Consider the following 14,987-nt stretch of genomic DNA (forward strand, 5'->3'; position numbering starts at 1 on the left):
TTTTAAGATGGCTATTTGCATGTTTTTTTTTTTTTCACTAGAAATTACCTATCACTAGGCCTGGGGCAGGGAGTTGGTTAAAGGAGAATTATCTTTTAGATATTTAGCAACTATTCTAGTTATATTTGCTAGAGGAAATGAAACAAAATAACGGTATATCTCTGTAAGTAATGACTCTCCTCAAACATTGTTTCCTCAAGTGTACCACACTTCCTCATTCTTAGCCTCACTCCTTAGAGGAAATCAATCACATTTACACCCATCTTTTCCTCTGGTTACAATGGAAGAAGGGTCTCTGCTCCTAGCGGGGCCAGGCCCTCACTTGGCTCTGGACCTCATCCCTTCTTGTTTTCTCAAGGACTTCATTCCCTCAGTTATCAGTTTTCCCTCCTGCATGAAGTCATCAGCAATACCCACCATTAAAAACAGAAAACAAAGAGCCGTTGTCCTTAACTCCATAACCCCCTTGAACCCAGCTTCTCTGTTCCCTGGGAGAGCAGAACTTAAAGCTCTGTCCACACTTGCTGCCTGTACCACCTCACCCCATGCATTCCAATGGCTTCCAATCCAGTGGGCCCCGCCCCCACATCCCAATCTGCTGTTGTCAAAATCAAGAACCATGATGGCATTTCCAGGGGCTTTGAAACTGGGTGCAGGACTGGGGGTATACGGGAACTCTCTGTACTATCTGCTCAATTTTTCTATAAATCTAAAACTGTTCTAAAAACTAAAGTCTATTTTTTACAAAAGCAATGTTACATACACTCTCGCACGACACCTTAAACTCCTGAGGTTGGTAATGACAGCTATCAAATGCTAAGTGCCCATGATGTGGCAGGCACTGTTACATATATTATCACATGTAATCCTCAGAACACCCAATGAGGTAGGCAGTATTATCCCTATAGGGAAATGAGGAAATTGAGTCTTAGACATTTCCAGTGACACATACCCTTGGTCACACAGCAAGTAAGTGGCAAATCCAGGAGTTGAACCCAGGCTTTCGGTTTCTTATTTCCTCCCAAAGAACTTGACGCATGTCAGATTATTTGATCTGATTTTTGCAGCGGGAAGAATGGCTCCCTTAACTACCGCTCTCTTCTGTTCCATTCATCTTTATCCTCAAAGACAGCAGACCAGTTTGGGCTCTCATTACCTCTCATGTGTAAAATTTCGACAGCCTCTTACCTGGCCTCTCCACCTCCCTCTGCATTCCAATCCACTCTACATGTGACTGGAAGATTAATCTTTTTAAAGCACAATCCATTACTCCTCCCCAAAACTCCCTAATGCCTTCTGGAAAAAAAAGTCCAGATTACCTTCTTTGGCCCCAACCTTTTCACCTTTGACTCCCTCGCCTACATCTTCCTCATACCAGTGTCAGATGTCTCTACTTTCCATTTCCTGACAAGTTCTCTTTCTTGCCTGTATTGTAAATTCAACAAACGTGGACTGACTTCCTGCTAAACGTGAAAACTCTGCCAGGGTTGAGGGCAATTTATGAAATTGCTGAAATTCCATCCAGATCCTCAGAGGAACTTGACATCTAATGAGAAAGCAGGGCCGGCCCTGTGGCTTGGTAGTTAAGTGCGCGCGCTGCGATGCTGGCGGCCCGGGTTCGGATCCCGGGTGCGCATCGAGGCACCACTTCTCTGTCCATCCTGGGGCCGAGTCCCACATACAGCAACTAGAAGGGTGTGCAGCTATGACATACAACTATCTACTGGGGCTTTGGGGGCAAAAAATAAAAAAAAAAAAATAAAAAAAATAAAAAAAAAAGAGAAAGCAGACATGCAGTTAACCATCACACCAGGCAAATGAGCTAAACGCTAGACCAGAAGAAGGAAATGCTAAGGGACAGAGTGATTTCATCACAATGGGGGCGATCCTGGAAGGCTTCCAGAAGAGGGGACCTTTGAGCCTGTTGTAGATTTTGACATGGAGAGAAGGGGCACAGCACCATGCTTTCATTCATTCCTAGAAAGTCCTGTCCTAGCTCAGCCTGCCACAAACCGACTCATCCTCCCAGGCCCCACTCTTTCTATGCACCTCCCTTGGCACACCCACCTTTCACAATATTACTTACCCCTTCTAACTTGTATTATAGTTAATTGTGCACATACCTTATTTCTCTTTCTAAGCCATGAGGTCTTTGAAAGTGGAATGCATCCACTTCATCTTTGCTTCCCCATCCATTGAACCCAGAACTGGTCCACCACTGGCCTGTAACAGATGCCTTGAATGTATGGATAAATGAGTGCAAGTTGGGCTACTTGTTTTTAAACAATTTTCACGGTGAAACATTTTCAGATTCCTTCAGACATTTAATAAATATTAATTAAAGTACCTACTATGTGTCAGGCATTTGTGTTAAGTGTTGGAGATAGGAATGGTATACATGGATATGGACCTGCCCTCATGAAGCTTACCATATAAAGGGAGAGACAAACATTAAATAAATGAACAGTTAAACAAATACTGGTTGAATTATATTTGTGATTATCATTAAGAAGGAAAAATAGAGGACAACAATACCAGATAACATTTACACAGTACTTATCAGTTGCCAGGCACTTTATCAGTGCTAGGCACTTTACATATTAACTCATTTGATCCTTATCACAATCCTAAGAGATATAACCACTTTACAGAGGAGAAAACTGAGGCACAGGAGGGTCAAGTAACTTTCCCAAGGCCCACAGCTAGTAACTGGTAGTGAGTATCACAAGAATATTTAATAAAGGGACCTACTCTGGTTTAGTACTATCAGAGAAGACTTTCCTGAGGAAGTGACATCTAGCTGAGATCAGGAGGGTGACTAAGAGGCTATGGTGGGAGTGCTTTGCGCAAGGGAAGGCCTCGGGGAGGCAAGGGGCCTGGCTAACTTGAAGAACTGAAGGGGAAGCTGGTGAGGCAGGCAGTGGCCATGCTAAGAAATCTGAATTTTATCCTAAAAGCAATGTACACTTGAAGTAGAGGACTGACATGATCAGATTGCAGCTTTCAAAAGCTCCCTCTGAGGGGCCGGCAAGGTGGCGCAAGCGGTTAAGTGCGCGCACTCCGCTGCGGAGGCCCCGGGTTCCCCAATTCAGATCCCGGGTGCGCACCAACGTACCACTTGTCAAGCTCTGCTGTGGCAGCGTCCCATATAAAGTGGAGGAAGATGGGCATGGATGTTAGCCCAGGGCAAGTCTTCCTCAGCAAAAAAAAGAGGAGGATTGGCAGATGTTAGCTCAGGGCCGATCTTCCTCAAAAAAAAAAAAAGCTCCCTCTGGCAGCTATGGGGGAGAATGGCTTGTGGGCCTGTGGGGTCCATCCCTGTATGTGGTTAGCACAGACGATGAATCAGTGTTGGCAGTCCAGGTGGAGAAACACTGTCAGATTTTCTATATTTAGGAAAGAGAAGCAAGAGAATTTAGAAATTGATTATGGCAGCTGAGAGATGGAGCGTTAAATAGGACATTCCATGTTTCTGGCTTGGGCACGCTGGGGCCCAGGGCAGGCAGCCCCAAAACATCCCACAATGGCATATTGATTATTTTGAATTAAGGTTACTCATTTTGACTTAAGGTAAAATTTTGACCCTCCTCTCTCTGTTGCTCCTGAAAGCAGGAAATAAATCTCCCATATGAAAGGTACCCTCCCCATAGGAGGGGGTAGAGACATCCTTATCACCAGAGCTAGGGAATTCAGGGCCAAGAAGCCTATATAAACAAATCATGTTAGATTTACTAGTTTATGACCTCAATTCCTCACTAATTATGACTAATTACATACCCTGAACCTAAGTTTCTTTGCCCTGTCAACTCCTCTTTGCAGAAAAAGATACATATAACCTGCTTGCCTCCTTCACTCTCTGAGCATCATTTTTATGATCTCCCAAATGGACGTATTGTTTTTCCTCCTGTCAGTCGAGTCTTGTGTCAATTTTATTATCAGTCCAGCCATAAGGGAGGCTCCTCTCAAGAGGGAGAGGTTCCCCCTCCTCAACAGGCCTATGGGTGGATGGTAGTGCATTAGCAAGATGGGGAAGAGGAGTACAGGCTGAGAGGAAGATGAGGATTGCAGGCCTGGCCATTATGAGTCTGAAGTCCTGTGAGCTATCCAAGTGAAGAGTTCTGTAGCCCTTGGATGAGTGCTCAGAGGACAGGCCAGGGTAGAGAGGTACATGTGGGAGTTGAGGACATATAGAAGAGGCTTGCATGTGTGGACCTGTCCACATACAAAGAGAAGAGAAGGCAGCCCAGTCCAGTCCCAAGCAGTCCTCACGTTTAAAGGTCCTGTCTGCTCCAAATGTTCCTGATTAGAGCATCTCCTGTCTATTTCTCAGCATCCACTTCCTGCCAGTGGTTCAGAAGAAGCTCTCCCCCAACACCCACTCACCCGCGGACACCTCTCTGCTGGCTCACCGACCAAGGCTCCGACTGGGAAAGCAGGAGCAGTAGCGCGGACCAAGCGGCGATACTTAAGGTCTGAGACCTAGTCATACGCCAGGGCTCACCACCCAGACCCCGCAGAGCCTCCCTGTCACGCAGAGCTCTCGGAAGGGGCCAGCGCTCCCTCTTCCACACAGGCTCAGTCTACACTGCTCCATTGGCTTTTACGGCACGCGTTGCTCTTTGAAGCGTCTGCAGCTCTTTTTAACCTGATTCCACCATGTAGAAATGTTGAGGGTGGGGCGTAAAAGGGGGCCATCCTGTCCACAGGGTAAGGGGCCACTTTCAGAAAGGGGTCGATTTCAAAAACCCCGGGTGCCTGGAAGTGGGGAGAATGAGGATGGAAGGGGCATGAGAATTTTCAGAGGTACCGCTCGCTCGCTGGGAAGATCTCTTTGCTGGGGTGAATCCCAGGGTTGTGGGATGCTGCCGCGCCCACCTCGCCCCTCCTCACCGCGGTTTCCGGAAACTCCACGCCCCTAGGTAATAGGTCTGCCCCATCGTTCCGGAAGGGCGCAGCAGAGCGGGCTGAGAGCGCACGGGCCTGCCCAAAGGAGCTTTGGCTGCTGGGGCGGAGCGGCGGGGCTGGGACGAGAGGGAAGCGCTTTGTGCGGTGGTTGGTTCTCGCGCCTGCGGGCGCGCCGGAGAGGCGCCAAGCCCGGGTGGCGCGCGCGTCCCGGGGACCTGCGGGGGCGGGTCCGCGCCCCTCCGGCGCCGGAGGAGAGAGCGCGAGAGCTCGTGCGCCCAGGCGCCCGTGGAGGCAGATTTGGCTCTGTGGCTCGCTGAGAGCCAGGCCACCGAGACAGAAAGGCTGGTGGGGTGTGCGAGCAACTGGGGAGTTGGCAAAGGAAAAGCGAAAGTCGCAGGTCCGGCCAGTGCCGGGGTGAAGGCGCAGCGCAGCGCTCCTGACGCCGGAGGTACCCGGGCCTGCCCTCGTGGGCCTGCCTGGCCGCGCCTGGCGCGCCGCAGCCATGGCCATCGCCCACCTGGCCACCGAGTACGTATTCTCAGACTTCTTGCTGAAGGAGCCCTCGGAGCTCAAGTTCAGGGGGCTTCGGCTGGAGCTGGCCGTGGACAAGATGGTCACGTGCATCGCCGTGGGGCTGCCCCTGCTGCTCATCTCGCTGGCCTTCGCACAGGAAATCTCGATTGGTAAGGCCCGGGAGCCGGAGGGCGGGGCGGGGCGGGGCGGACCCCGCCTGCTGGGCCGCGTTATCAGAGGTGCCCGGCTCTGGTGAGAAGTGATTTTACCGCGCGCCGGCCTGTATCCCCGAAGTCCCCCCGACAGCGCGATGGGCGTGAACGTTGGGAAGAAAGGTAGCCCCGGTTTTATGGTCTGAAGCATTCTTTGTCCACGTGCTTTATTTGTACCCCTGTGGGCTCTGCTCGCATCCTTACTCCTCAGTTCTTCTGTTCCCTGCGCCCCGCTGATCCCGAATGTGGCTTAGTGTTCATGTGCCACTCGTGACCGGCGCCGTTGCTACCAGATTTGCACAAAACTGCCTCCTCTCTTCCCCTGCACACATTTGTGTAGTCACCTAAAATTTTGTACCAGAGAAGTTCCTGAGTGGCTGAACAGAGGATGTGAAGACAAGTGCTCCATGGAAAGTGTGTTTTTTCTTCATTATCTTATTTTAATTGATATTTATTGAAACTTTAGCTCTGCAGGGTTGTGAATGATAGAAAATACCTGCACTTAGCAGGTATTGGAGGGAAACCAAAATCCTCCACTTGCATGGCCTTATGAATGTGTGATGAAGGAGTCCCCGTCATGTAAATTCTGATTGGTAGTAATAACAGTTCTGTGAGATTTCCAGTCTGGTGGTTTGGACAGGATCACGTGGCCAGTAAGTGTGTGGTCTTCCCCATCAGCTCTTCTGACTTTCAGCACAGGAGAGACTATTTATGAGTCAACAGGAAGGCGGTATAGGGCAGCTAGAAACAGTTCTGTATGGGAAAAGAGAGAGAGACCTGTGGCGCTGGACCTTGGGAAAGCTTATTTGAGAGGTTGGGCTGGCGCTGAGCCTTTGAGTGTGTGTGAGATTTGGATAAGCAGAGGGGAGACCTTTTGCCAAGATTTTGAGATGGTAGGAAATGTTACATGTTCCTGGAAGGTGAGAGGCAGTGACTAACTGAGGCAGGAGGGTTGTCAGGGTTCCTGGGGTATGAAAGTGAATATGAGCCTGGGTCAGTTAGAACAGAGGAGTACAGCCTTGATGGTTTAAAAAGTATGAAGTTATTATTTGAGCATAGGGTGGACTGGTTGAAAACAGCACTTCATAAATAATAGCCTGGTGGTAGCATGTAGGGTCTGTGAAGGTGGAGAGTTGGACCTACGGAGGCCGGATGCCGTAAGATGGGGCATCAGTTGAGGTCTTGTGCGTGGTTGGGGCCAAGAGTGGAAGGGAAAGGATGGGTAGGGGGATTTCCGAGAGAGCAAGGAGCAGTAAGCAGCACTTGGGTACCTCGTTTTTAATAAGCTGTAAAGGGCAGAGACTGATCAGAGCTGATGGAAAGGCTGCAGGCCTGGGTGAGTGGAAAATGGTGGTGGTGTTGATAGGAATAGTGAAGTTGAGGAAAGTATTGGTTAGAAAAGGGTTACAATGAGTTTGATTTTGTGATCTACAGCACCGAGTTGTTCAACTTGGCAGGAAGTTGCCAAAATCATTGTGCTCAATAGCACTCAATAAAAATGTAGTGAAGGAAATGCTAGAGCACGTTGAAGAACTCTCCTGGGTTCTCCCTTGGAGAATGGCTGAGCTGAGGGAGATGGGGTGCCTTCCAGGGCAGGGACAGCACAGAAGAAGGATGCTGAGGTCTGGCCAAAGGTTACAGTTGCCAGGTCCCAGCCAGTGCCTGGAATTCACCAGTTAGAGGCAAGTGGTTCCTGGTGTGGGGAGGGAGACTTCTCAGTTGCTGTGGTACCCATGTCACTTAGCAGCACAAGTGCTGTCCTGGTGAGGCCAGTCATGGCTCCCTCCCAGACGTCCGCCCCTGATCATAGCATTAATGGATGGAGGTCATCATGGGAGGGGCGAAGTTGTCCCACTTGACTTATAAGCTTAGGTTTTATTGTAAGTGCCTTAAATGCCCTTTTGTGGTATTTTTCTGGTGAGGAGGAATCTGTGTTCGCAATGTTGAAGGGCTCTTCTGTGGAAGACAGATGAGTGTCATTCCGTGTAGCTCAGAGACCACACGAGTGTCACCAGTGTGGAAACTGCAGGGAGACAAGAGTTCTGTGCCACAGAAGGACCCCCATTTCTAACACACCTGTCCCCAGATGCCTCTAGAGGTGCAGCATGTTTGACTCTGAGACAGAGAGATTGGGGAAATAGCTGGGTGACAACTCTGTGTAGAATACAGGCATAAATGGACTGCATAGCCTTTAAGCTCTGAAATTCGAGGAGTATTTATCTAAACTATTGAAGAAATGAATTCCTTAAGTGTGTACCTTTCAACACACCAAACTCTGAATGGGATTCATGTTCTTGGGGTCTTTTGATAGGGTCTTCAGTTTCCCAGGCTTAGGGCTATTTGGGGCCTGATGCCGAGATGTCCCTCCCCAGGGGCTGCTTTGATGAGAATGCCCAGGTGCCCTAACCTGGCATGTTAGGAGACTCTGGGAGAGGAGAGCCTCTGACTCCTGCCAGGATGCTTCTTGCCCGGAGCCAGGCTGGCTGGACCACATGAGCAGCAGGGGCAGCCAGTGGATTCCTGGAAAGGCTGTCTGGTCTGCCCAGGGAGCCTCCTCTCCCTGCTGCCCTCCCAGCGGGCAGCTGCGGTTCTGGGCAGAGGGAGTGGGTCCCTCCGGGTTAGCTCTGCTCTGCTGCTGTCATTACAGGGCAGCATCGGTCCTGCCCCAGTGAGCCAAAGGACAGATATAACTGCAGCTGCTTCCAATGCTATTAGCTTACACTTGCCCTGTTTCCTCCAACTGAGTCAGCAGTGGGGTGGCTTAAGCCATCTGCTCTGCTGTGGCTGAATTTAGGCACATTTTTGGGAATATGTTCAGGCTGCTTTTCAGCCTGCAAAGCTGATTGATTCTTTTCAGGGGTGTTTATAGGAATGGGATAATATTTAGGGTCTTAGGGTGTAGGCCCCATAACGGCATATCCTTAACTCACACTTAAAACCAAAGAGCCAAGAGATCCTCCTGGCCCTCTTCCAGAAGGACACTTGCTGTCCGAGGTTACTGATGCGTACATGTTTTTCTTTTTTTTTTTCTTTTTTTTTTAAATTTTTTGTTTATTGCAGTAACATTGGTTTATAACATTGTAAAAATTTCAGGTGTACATCATTGTACTTCTATTTCTGCATAGATTACATCATGTTCACCACCAAAATACTAATTACAACCCATCACCACACACATGTACCGAATTATCCCTTTCACCCTCCTCCCTCCCCCCTTGTTTTTGTTGTATTTTTATTGTACAAATAGTACCTAAATACATTCTCATGGTAAAAGATTCATAAACCTCCTTCACTATGTTCTAGAGGTGACCACTGTGGACACTTGTACAGCCTTAAAGTCCCCTTTCTCTGCATTCATTTAACATGTGTACACATTATTATATTTTTAGAAATTGAGTCATAACCATAGTGGTTTGCTTTTTCCCACTTAGTATGTTTTGAAGAGCATTGCGTGTCAGTACATAAGTATTACCTCACTATTTTTAATAGGCAGGCAGAATAACGTTCCATAGCGTAGTATGTTCTTAACATAATTCATCTAAGCACTCCCCTAGTGATGGACATTTAGATTCTTTCAAAATTTCGCCTATTACGCATAAAGCTTGTTCATACATAAATCTTTGTAAATCTCCCCTCCTCCCAATATTGAAAGGAAAAGAGAAGAGAGCAGGATCAATTTCCAGAAGGATGAGATCATTTTCCAAGACAAGTTTTGCATTCCTGAGTTCTTATTTGAATAAGTAGAAAAAAACACTGTGTTGTATACCCTCCACCTCTAACTCCCTCTGTGTGACTCTGTCAGAAGATTGGAAGAGGCGTTTTGATGTGTTCATGGTTTTAAGAAAGAAATAGCCTCTTTCAGGGTTAAAATTGTGATTTTCAGTGGACTTCTTCATGTGCTTTCATAGCACACCAAAAGTTTCCTTCCTAGCACTTTCCACAAGTTGCAAGTAGGTAATTATTTGTTGAATACTGTCTCCCCAGGAGACTGTAAGTTCACTGGGGACAGGGACCATCTGTCCACTGTCGGGCTGACTACTCTGTCCATGGCTTCCAGCAGAAAAGTTGATACATAGTAGGCATTCAATAGAGTGTGTAAATGACAGAATCATCAGAGGTGTCAGTAGGATTTTAGCATTTCTGGATACTGAGTGTTAGTTGTTATACACAAAATGGAATTTTTGTGTATCTTGAAAGAGTTACTGTTAAAAAAATTTCCTTCAAAAATATTTGAAGACTCTTGGGGCCAGCCCAATGGCATAGTGGTTAAGTTCCACGCTCTGCTTCAGTGGCCCAGGGTTCATGGGTTCAGATCCCAGGCGCGGACCTACACACAGCTCATGCAGCCATGCTGTGGCCTCATACACCACATGTATGTGGGCTTTGTATGTCCCACATACAAAGTAGAAGAGGGTTGGCAACAGATGTTATCTCAGGGGCAATCTTCCTCACCAAAAAAGAAAATTTGAAAACTCTGTAGTGTCACTGGAGCCAACTAGAATAGCAGTCATAAAGCAAGGAATATGAACTGACAGATAATAAGCAAACATTTCGTAATGAGGAGAAAAAAAGAAGAAAAGAAAATGAGGCTGTGGAAAAAAATCTGTTATTTCAGCATAGGTGAAACTCTCATCCCCGGCAAAAACTGGACATACGTCTTGGAACCTTTGTAGAATCTAGGTTTGGATGAGTGACATCATTTTTAAAAACCATGCAAACACTGGCCTTCCCCTGCAGATTGCTTCCTTGGATTGTTTTCTTCTCAAACCCCTGACCGAGGCAGTGAGAGTTTGGGCCAGAGGGGAGAAGGGCAGGCAGATTGGGAGCGTTGTGCCCTGGCTGAGTGAGGCAGGCACAGCTGTGTGCCTTGGGGTCACTGAGGGCAGCGTTGGGGATACAGGTTGCTGGGGAGGAGGGACCTAGAGAGAAGCTGTGTGTACTGAGGCAAGCCTGGCTCTGTATGAGGTTCAGGGTGTGTGTTGGAAGAAAGGGGCTTCTTCTCATTCTCATGTTTTAGTCATTCTCTCTAAAGCTTGCACTCCCTTTCTCTATAAATGTTTATATATGTATATTTATCTATCTGATTATAAAGATAAAGCCTACTGTAGAAAATATGGAAAATATGGAAGAGAAAATAGCAGTCATTCCTCCACCAGAGGTAACCACTGTTATATCTTGGTGTATTTCCCTCAAGCTTTTTTATATATACATAGCTGACAACTTGTATTCTACTTTTTAAAAGCCAGACATGAAATTGGGGCCATTGCACCACTTTCTTAAATCTTGTAACCTTGCTTTTTGTTGGCTACAAAATTGAATGTTGTCTAGGTGTATCAAAATTGAACCATTTCACAATTTTTTGGTGTATATAAATAGCATTATGAAGAACACTCCTGAACATAAACCTCTTTGCTATAAAGATCTCAGTATTTCAACAAATTGTGTAAGTCTAATTATGAGGTCAGACTGTACGATTTTCAGAACTCTTGATTCGCTTGGTGGGTCACCCTCCAGTAAGACCATGTTGGCACTTCCACCAGCAGTTCGAGAACACCCTTCTCACCAGTCAGCAGCATTTAGGGATTATCGCTGACAGTTTAATAGATGATTGAAGGTATGCCATTGTTTTAAGTCACATTTATTCACTTACAGCATTGAACATTTTTCCATATGTATTTTTATCATTTATATAATTCTGTGAATTGTCTGTTCTTGTCTTTTGCTGTCCTTCAAAGGGGATATTGGTTTCTCAATGGATTTTATTAACTGTTTATATGGATAACATGGTTTCAAATATTTTTGGGCTATCCTTTATTGCAGATATTTTTTTTTCTAGTTGTCAGTTACCTTTGAATTTTGGTTATGGTGAGTTTTGATGAGCAGAAGTAAAGTCGTCAAAGCTGTCCATCTTTTAATTTTGTATTTCTTAGATTCCAGTATGGTTAGACCAGTGGAGCTCATCCTTAGAGCAGTTAAATATCTGTCTATTTTTTTTCCTAAATATCTTGAAAGATTTTACTTAAACATTTATTTTTTTAATCTCTTTTTTCCTTTCCGTGGAATAAGTCAAGACTCTAGTTGGTAATTCCCTCACTGTCATTTATTGAGGAACCCGTTCCTTATCCATTGATCTATGATGATTTCCTTATCGTGTAGAAAACGCTTATGTAAAGGAGCCTGTTTTGGGGCTGTTTGTATTGTTGCACTGGTCTATTAATTCTCACAAGATACCATACCATTCTGTTACTGCTTTCATGCCAGCTTCTAGATGCAAGGAGATACCTGAGTAAATTAAACAAATAAAATCGTAGAATACTGGAACCATGAGCAAGGAAACTGAAGCTTAGCAATCGAAGCGACTGACTTGCCTAGCACAAATTGCTGCATCTTTAGGAGATAAATTCCTCATATTATATTAAATATTTAAAATGCTATTGAAGTACAGGAAGAGGATCATTATCGGCAAGATCCTTATCGAGAACGTGTCAGGTTATCTCAACTATTGGATATTTTTCTTTTTGATAGTTATGAAAACCACTATATTTCTACATTTTGGGGTGTCATTAAGGTTACCACTTTCTTTTCGTATTTTGATCACTGCTATTACTACAGTCTTTGTGATTGCGGGAAGCTGGAACGGGTGATGGATGGGCTAAATAAAGTAGAAGTGCTTTGAGAACAATTACAACTTCTGGATTAGTTTGGAAAGTGGTAGATGTTCTGGTAAGAAGGATGAATCGGCTGTACATTGACTCAGTGCTTCAGCTGATGAGACAGGCTGTGGGCAGTGGGATAGTCTGAGATGCTCACTGCCCCAGCCCCAGTAGGTCCCATCACCACACTGCTGCTGTGGCAGCAAAGGGAATTTTCCAGATTATTTGCAGTTGTCAAATGTCTATATGCCTGTGTGTTTGTGTGTGTCTGTGTTAAAAGTTCAAGCAATAAGGGAACATTAAAGCTTTGTTTTTTGACATACCTCAATCTTGGTCACTTCCCCAGAGGTAACTACTGTTTAGCATGTATCCTTTTACACTGCTCTGTGTTCCTATGGAAAAACATGATTTTATTAACATTTTGTCATTATTAAACTTTTCACAAAATATTATGCCGTGCGTTAATACTTTGTGATTTGCTCATTTATCTATAATGTGTCCTGGAGATATTTTCATGTCATTGCATGTAGATCTGCCTCGTTCTTTTTAGATGTGGCATAATTTTCTGTAATATGACTAGACCTCAGTTCCTTTAACCATTCTATTAAGGGACATGTAGGTGTGTTCGACTTTTTCCTACTACAAACAGTGGTTCAGTGAACATCCTTAAACGGCTTCCTCATGCAAAATGTGTTTCTCTAGAGCATTGGTTCTGAGGTCTCAGGACCCCTTTATACTTTACACTTTTAAATGTTATTGAGGATTCCAAAGAGCTTTTGTTTGTGGGTTACCTCTATCAGTATTTATCATATTAGAAATGAAAACTGAGAAATTTTTAAGAATTCATCAATTAATTTAAAATAATAATAAACCCATTTGTATTAACATATATAATATATTTTTATGAAAAAATAACTTCACAAGCAAAAAGTAAGAAAAGGGGCATTGTTTTCCATTTTTGCAAATCTCCTTAATGTCTGGCTTAATAGAAGACCACTGCATTCTCCTGTCTGCTTCTTGTTCCTTATGTGGTGCTATCCCACGTCAGTAGCCTCTGGAAACTCCACTGTCTACACTCACAAGAGAATGAGAATAAGAAGGCAAATAACAACTTAGTATTATTATGAAAGTAGGTTTAACATCATGAACCTCCTGGGAGAGTCTCAGGTTCCAGACCACGGTGCGAACCATGGCTCTGGGGTCAACCTTGAGGGTGGAGTTTGCAGTTAGAGAGTTACAAGGTGTGCACATTTCAAATTAAATGTGCTTCCAGAGTGCAGTTTACACTCCTGTCAGCAGTGTAGGGGAGCAACCCTTTCCCCACTTCTTAATGATAATATTTTCAGAGTTTTCAATTTGCCATTCTAATGGTGGAAATGGCATCTCACTGTTTCATTTTGTAGTTCCTTATTCGCACTGGGATTTCACAAGACAGTTCTGGGCTCTTGCTGTAACACTGGGCAGTGTTCTAGGGACTGCTCATTCTTTCCAGGCTACTTACCCTTGCCTCTTGGGGTAGTTGATCCTAGAGAGACTGTCAGGTCTCAGCTGGTTATCATTGGCTTAGGAAATACTGTCCTTCCCCCCACAATCTATCTTAACTCTCTTTTTATCATTTTTTTTTTTTTTAAAGCTAAAGGTTGTTTCCCTTCTGAGCCCTGTTTCCTGTTTAAAAGTTTAGTCAACTAGCAAAATTAGCAAATATCATTTAATAGGATATGTAAAGATGTCTTTAAAAAATTCTTTCTTTTAAATGTTAACATCTGCTCTACATTTGATGATCATGTGTAAGGATTCTTAAAGTTTTCGAAAAGCACGGTCGCTCCCATGTGGAAAGTTTGCAGAGAGAGAAGTTCTTATTCAGCTGTACCCTCGCTTTGTGAGGTTCACCTCTCCTTGCTGACCAGGTTTTCCTTTGCAAATCAGATGATGCCTGTGAAATGAGATGGTACACGGAAAGAGGCCTGACACATGGTTTGTATTCAGTACTTGTTGGTTGACTCTGAAACTAGCGTACCTTAAGCTCCTACAGCCTGAAGCTATTTTGCAAGATTGTATGCAGCCAGCAAAGCTGAGACAAGAGGCCTCACCCTCCTCTCCAGCCCTCACTCAGATTCCGGTGCTCTCTGGCGCTAGAGGCTCCATTCGGATGAGTCTGGGTGATGGTAACTGTGACTTGCCTCCCTTTCCTTCCCCAGTGTCCCTTAGAGGGAGGAGAGACCAGGCGCTGATGGTCTTGACGTTCTTCTTCTTAGTAAGGCTTCATTCCTTTTAAATCTCTGTAAACACGCTAAGCCTTTATGTTCTCAGTTTGTTTTCTTCGTTACACACATTGAAGTGAATACTGGAATAGAAAAATGATGCCCTTTTAAGAACTGAAGGAACACTCTTAGGGGACACTTACTACTTAACAGCAAGGAACAGCTGTGTGGAGCATGTGTGTCCCGAAGGCAACTGGCTTAGAGTCAGTTTCACCCCCTTGTAACTTGAGGACATTGGGCTAAAATTAGTTGTTAAATGCACTCCAGTACCCTTCTCATTCTGGCACGACGGTTCATGCTCCACCGTATGGTAATTATTCTTTATCGGCTTTTGTCTCCATTGATTGATGTTCTCAATCATTTGACACTTGTTCATTGACCACTGCGCTGTGCACCAGGACCTGTCAGTGAAGGAGGCAGGTATGGTCCTGGGAGCTTGCAGC

At 45.2% G+C, this 14,987-nt stretch overlaps 1 protein-coding gene across 1 annotated transcript in view; it reads left to right on the plus strand.

The window, feature by feature from the left end:
• The first annotated feature begins 4,985 nt into the window (after positions 1–4,985).
• PANX1 (pannexin 1) overlaps positions 4,986–14,987 on the plus strand; it is a 49,555-nt gene continuing 39,553 nt past the window's right edge. The window contains exon 1 of the mRNA XM_004427439.3: positions 4,986–5,588. Coding sequence (XP_004427496.1) covers positions 5,408–5,588 — 181 coding nt within the window. The 5' untranslated portion in view covers positions 4,986–5,407. The remainder of the gene's footprint in view (positions 5,589–14,987) is intronic.

This window comes from Ceratotherium simum, chromosome 7 (assembly GCF_057802395.1).
Source record: "Ceratotherium simum simum isolate JZ-2026a chromosome 7, ASM5780239v1, whole genome shotgun sequence".
In the NCBI taxonomy this organism is placed as follows: domain Eukaryota; kingdom Metazoa; phylum Chordata; class Mammalia; order Perissodactyla; family Rhinocerotidae; genus Ceratotherium; species Ceratotherium simum.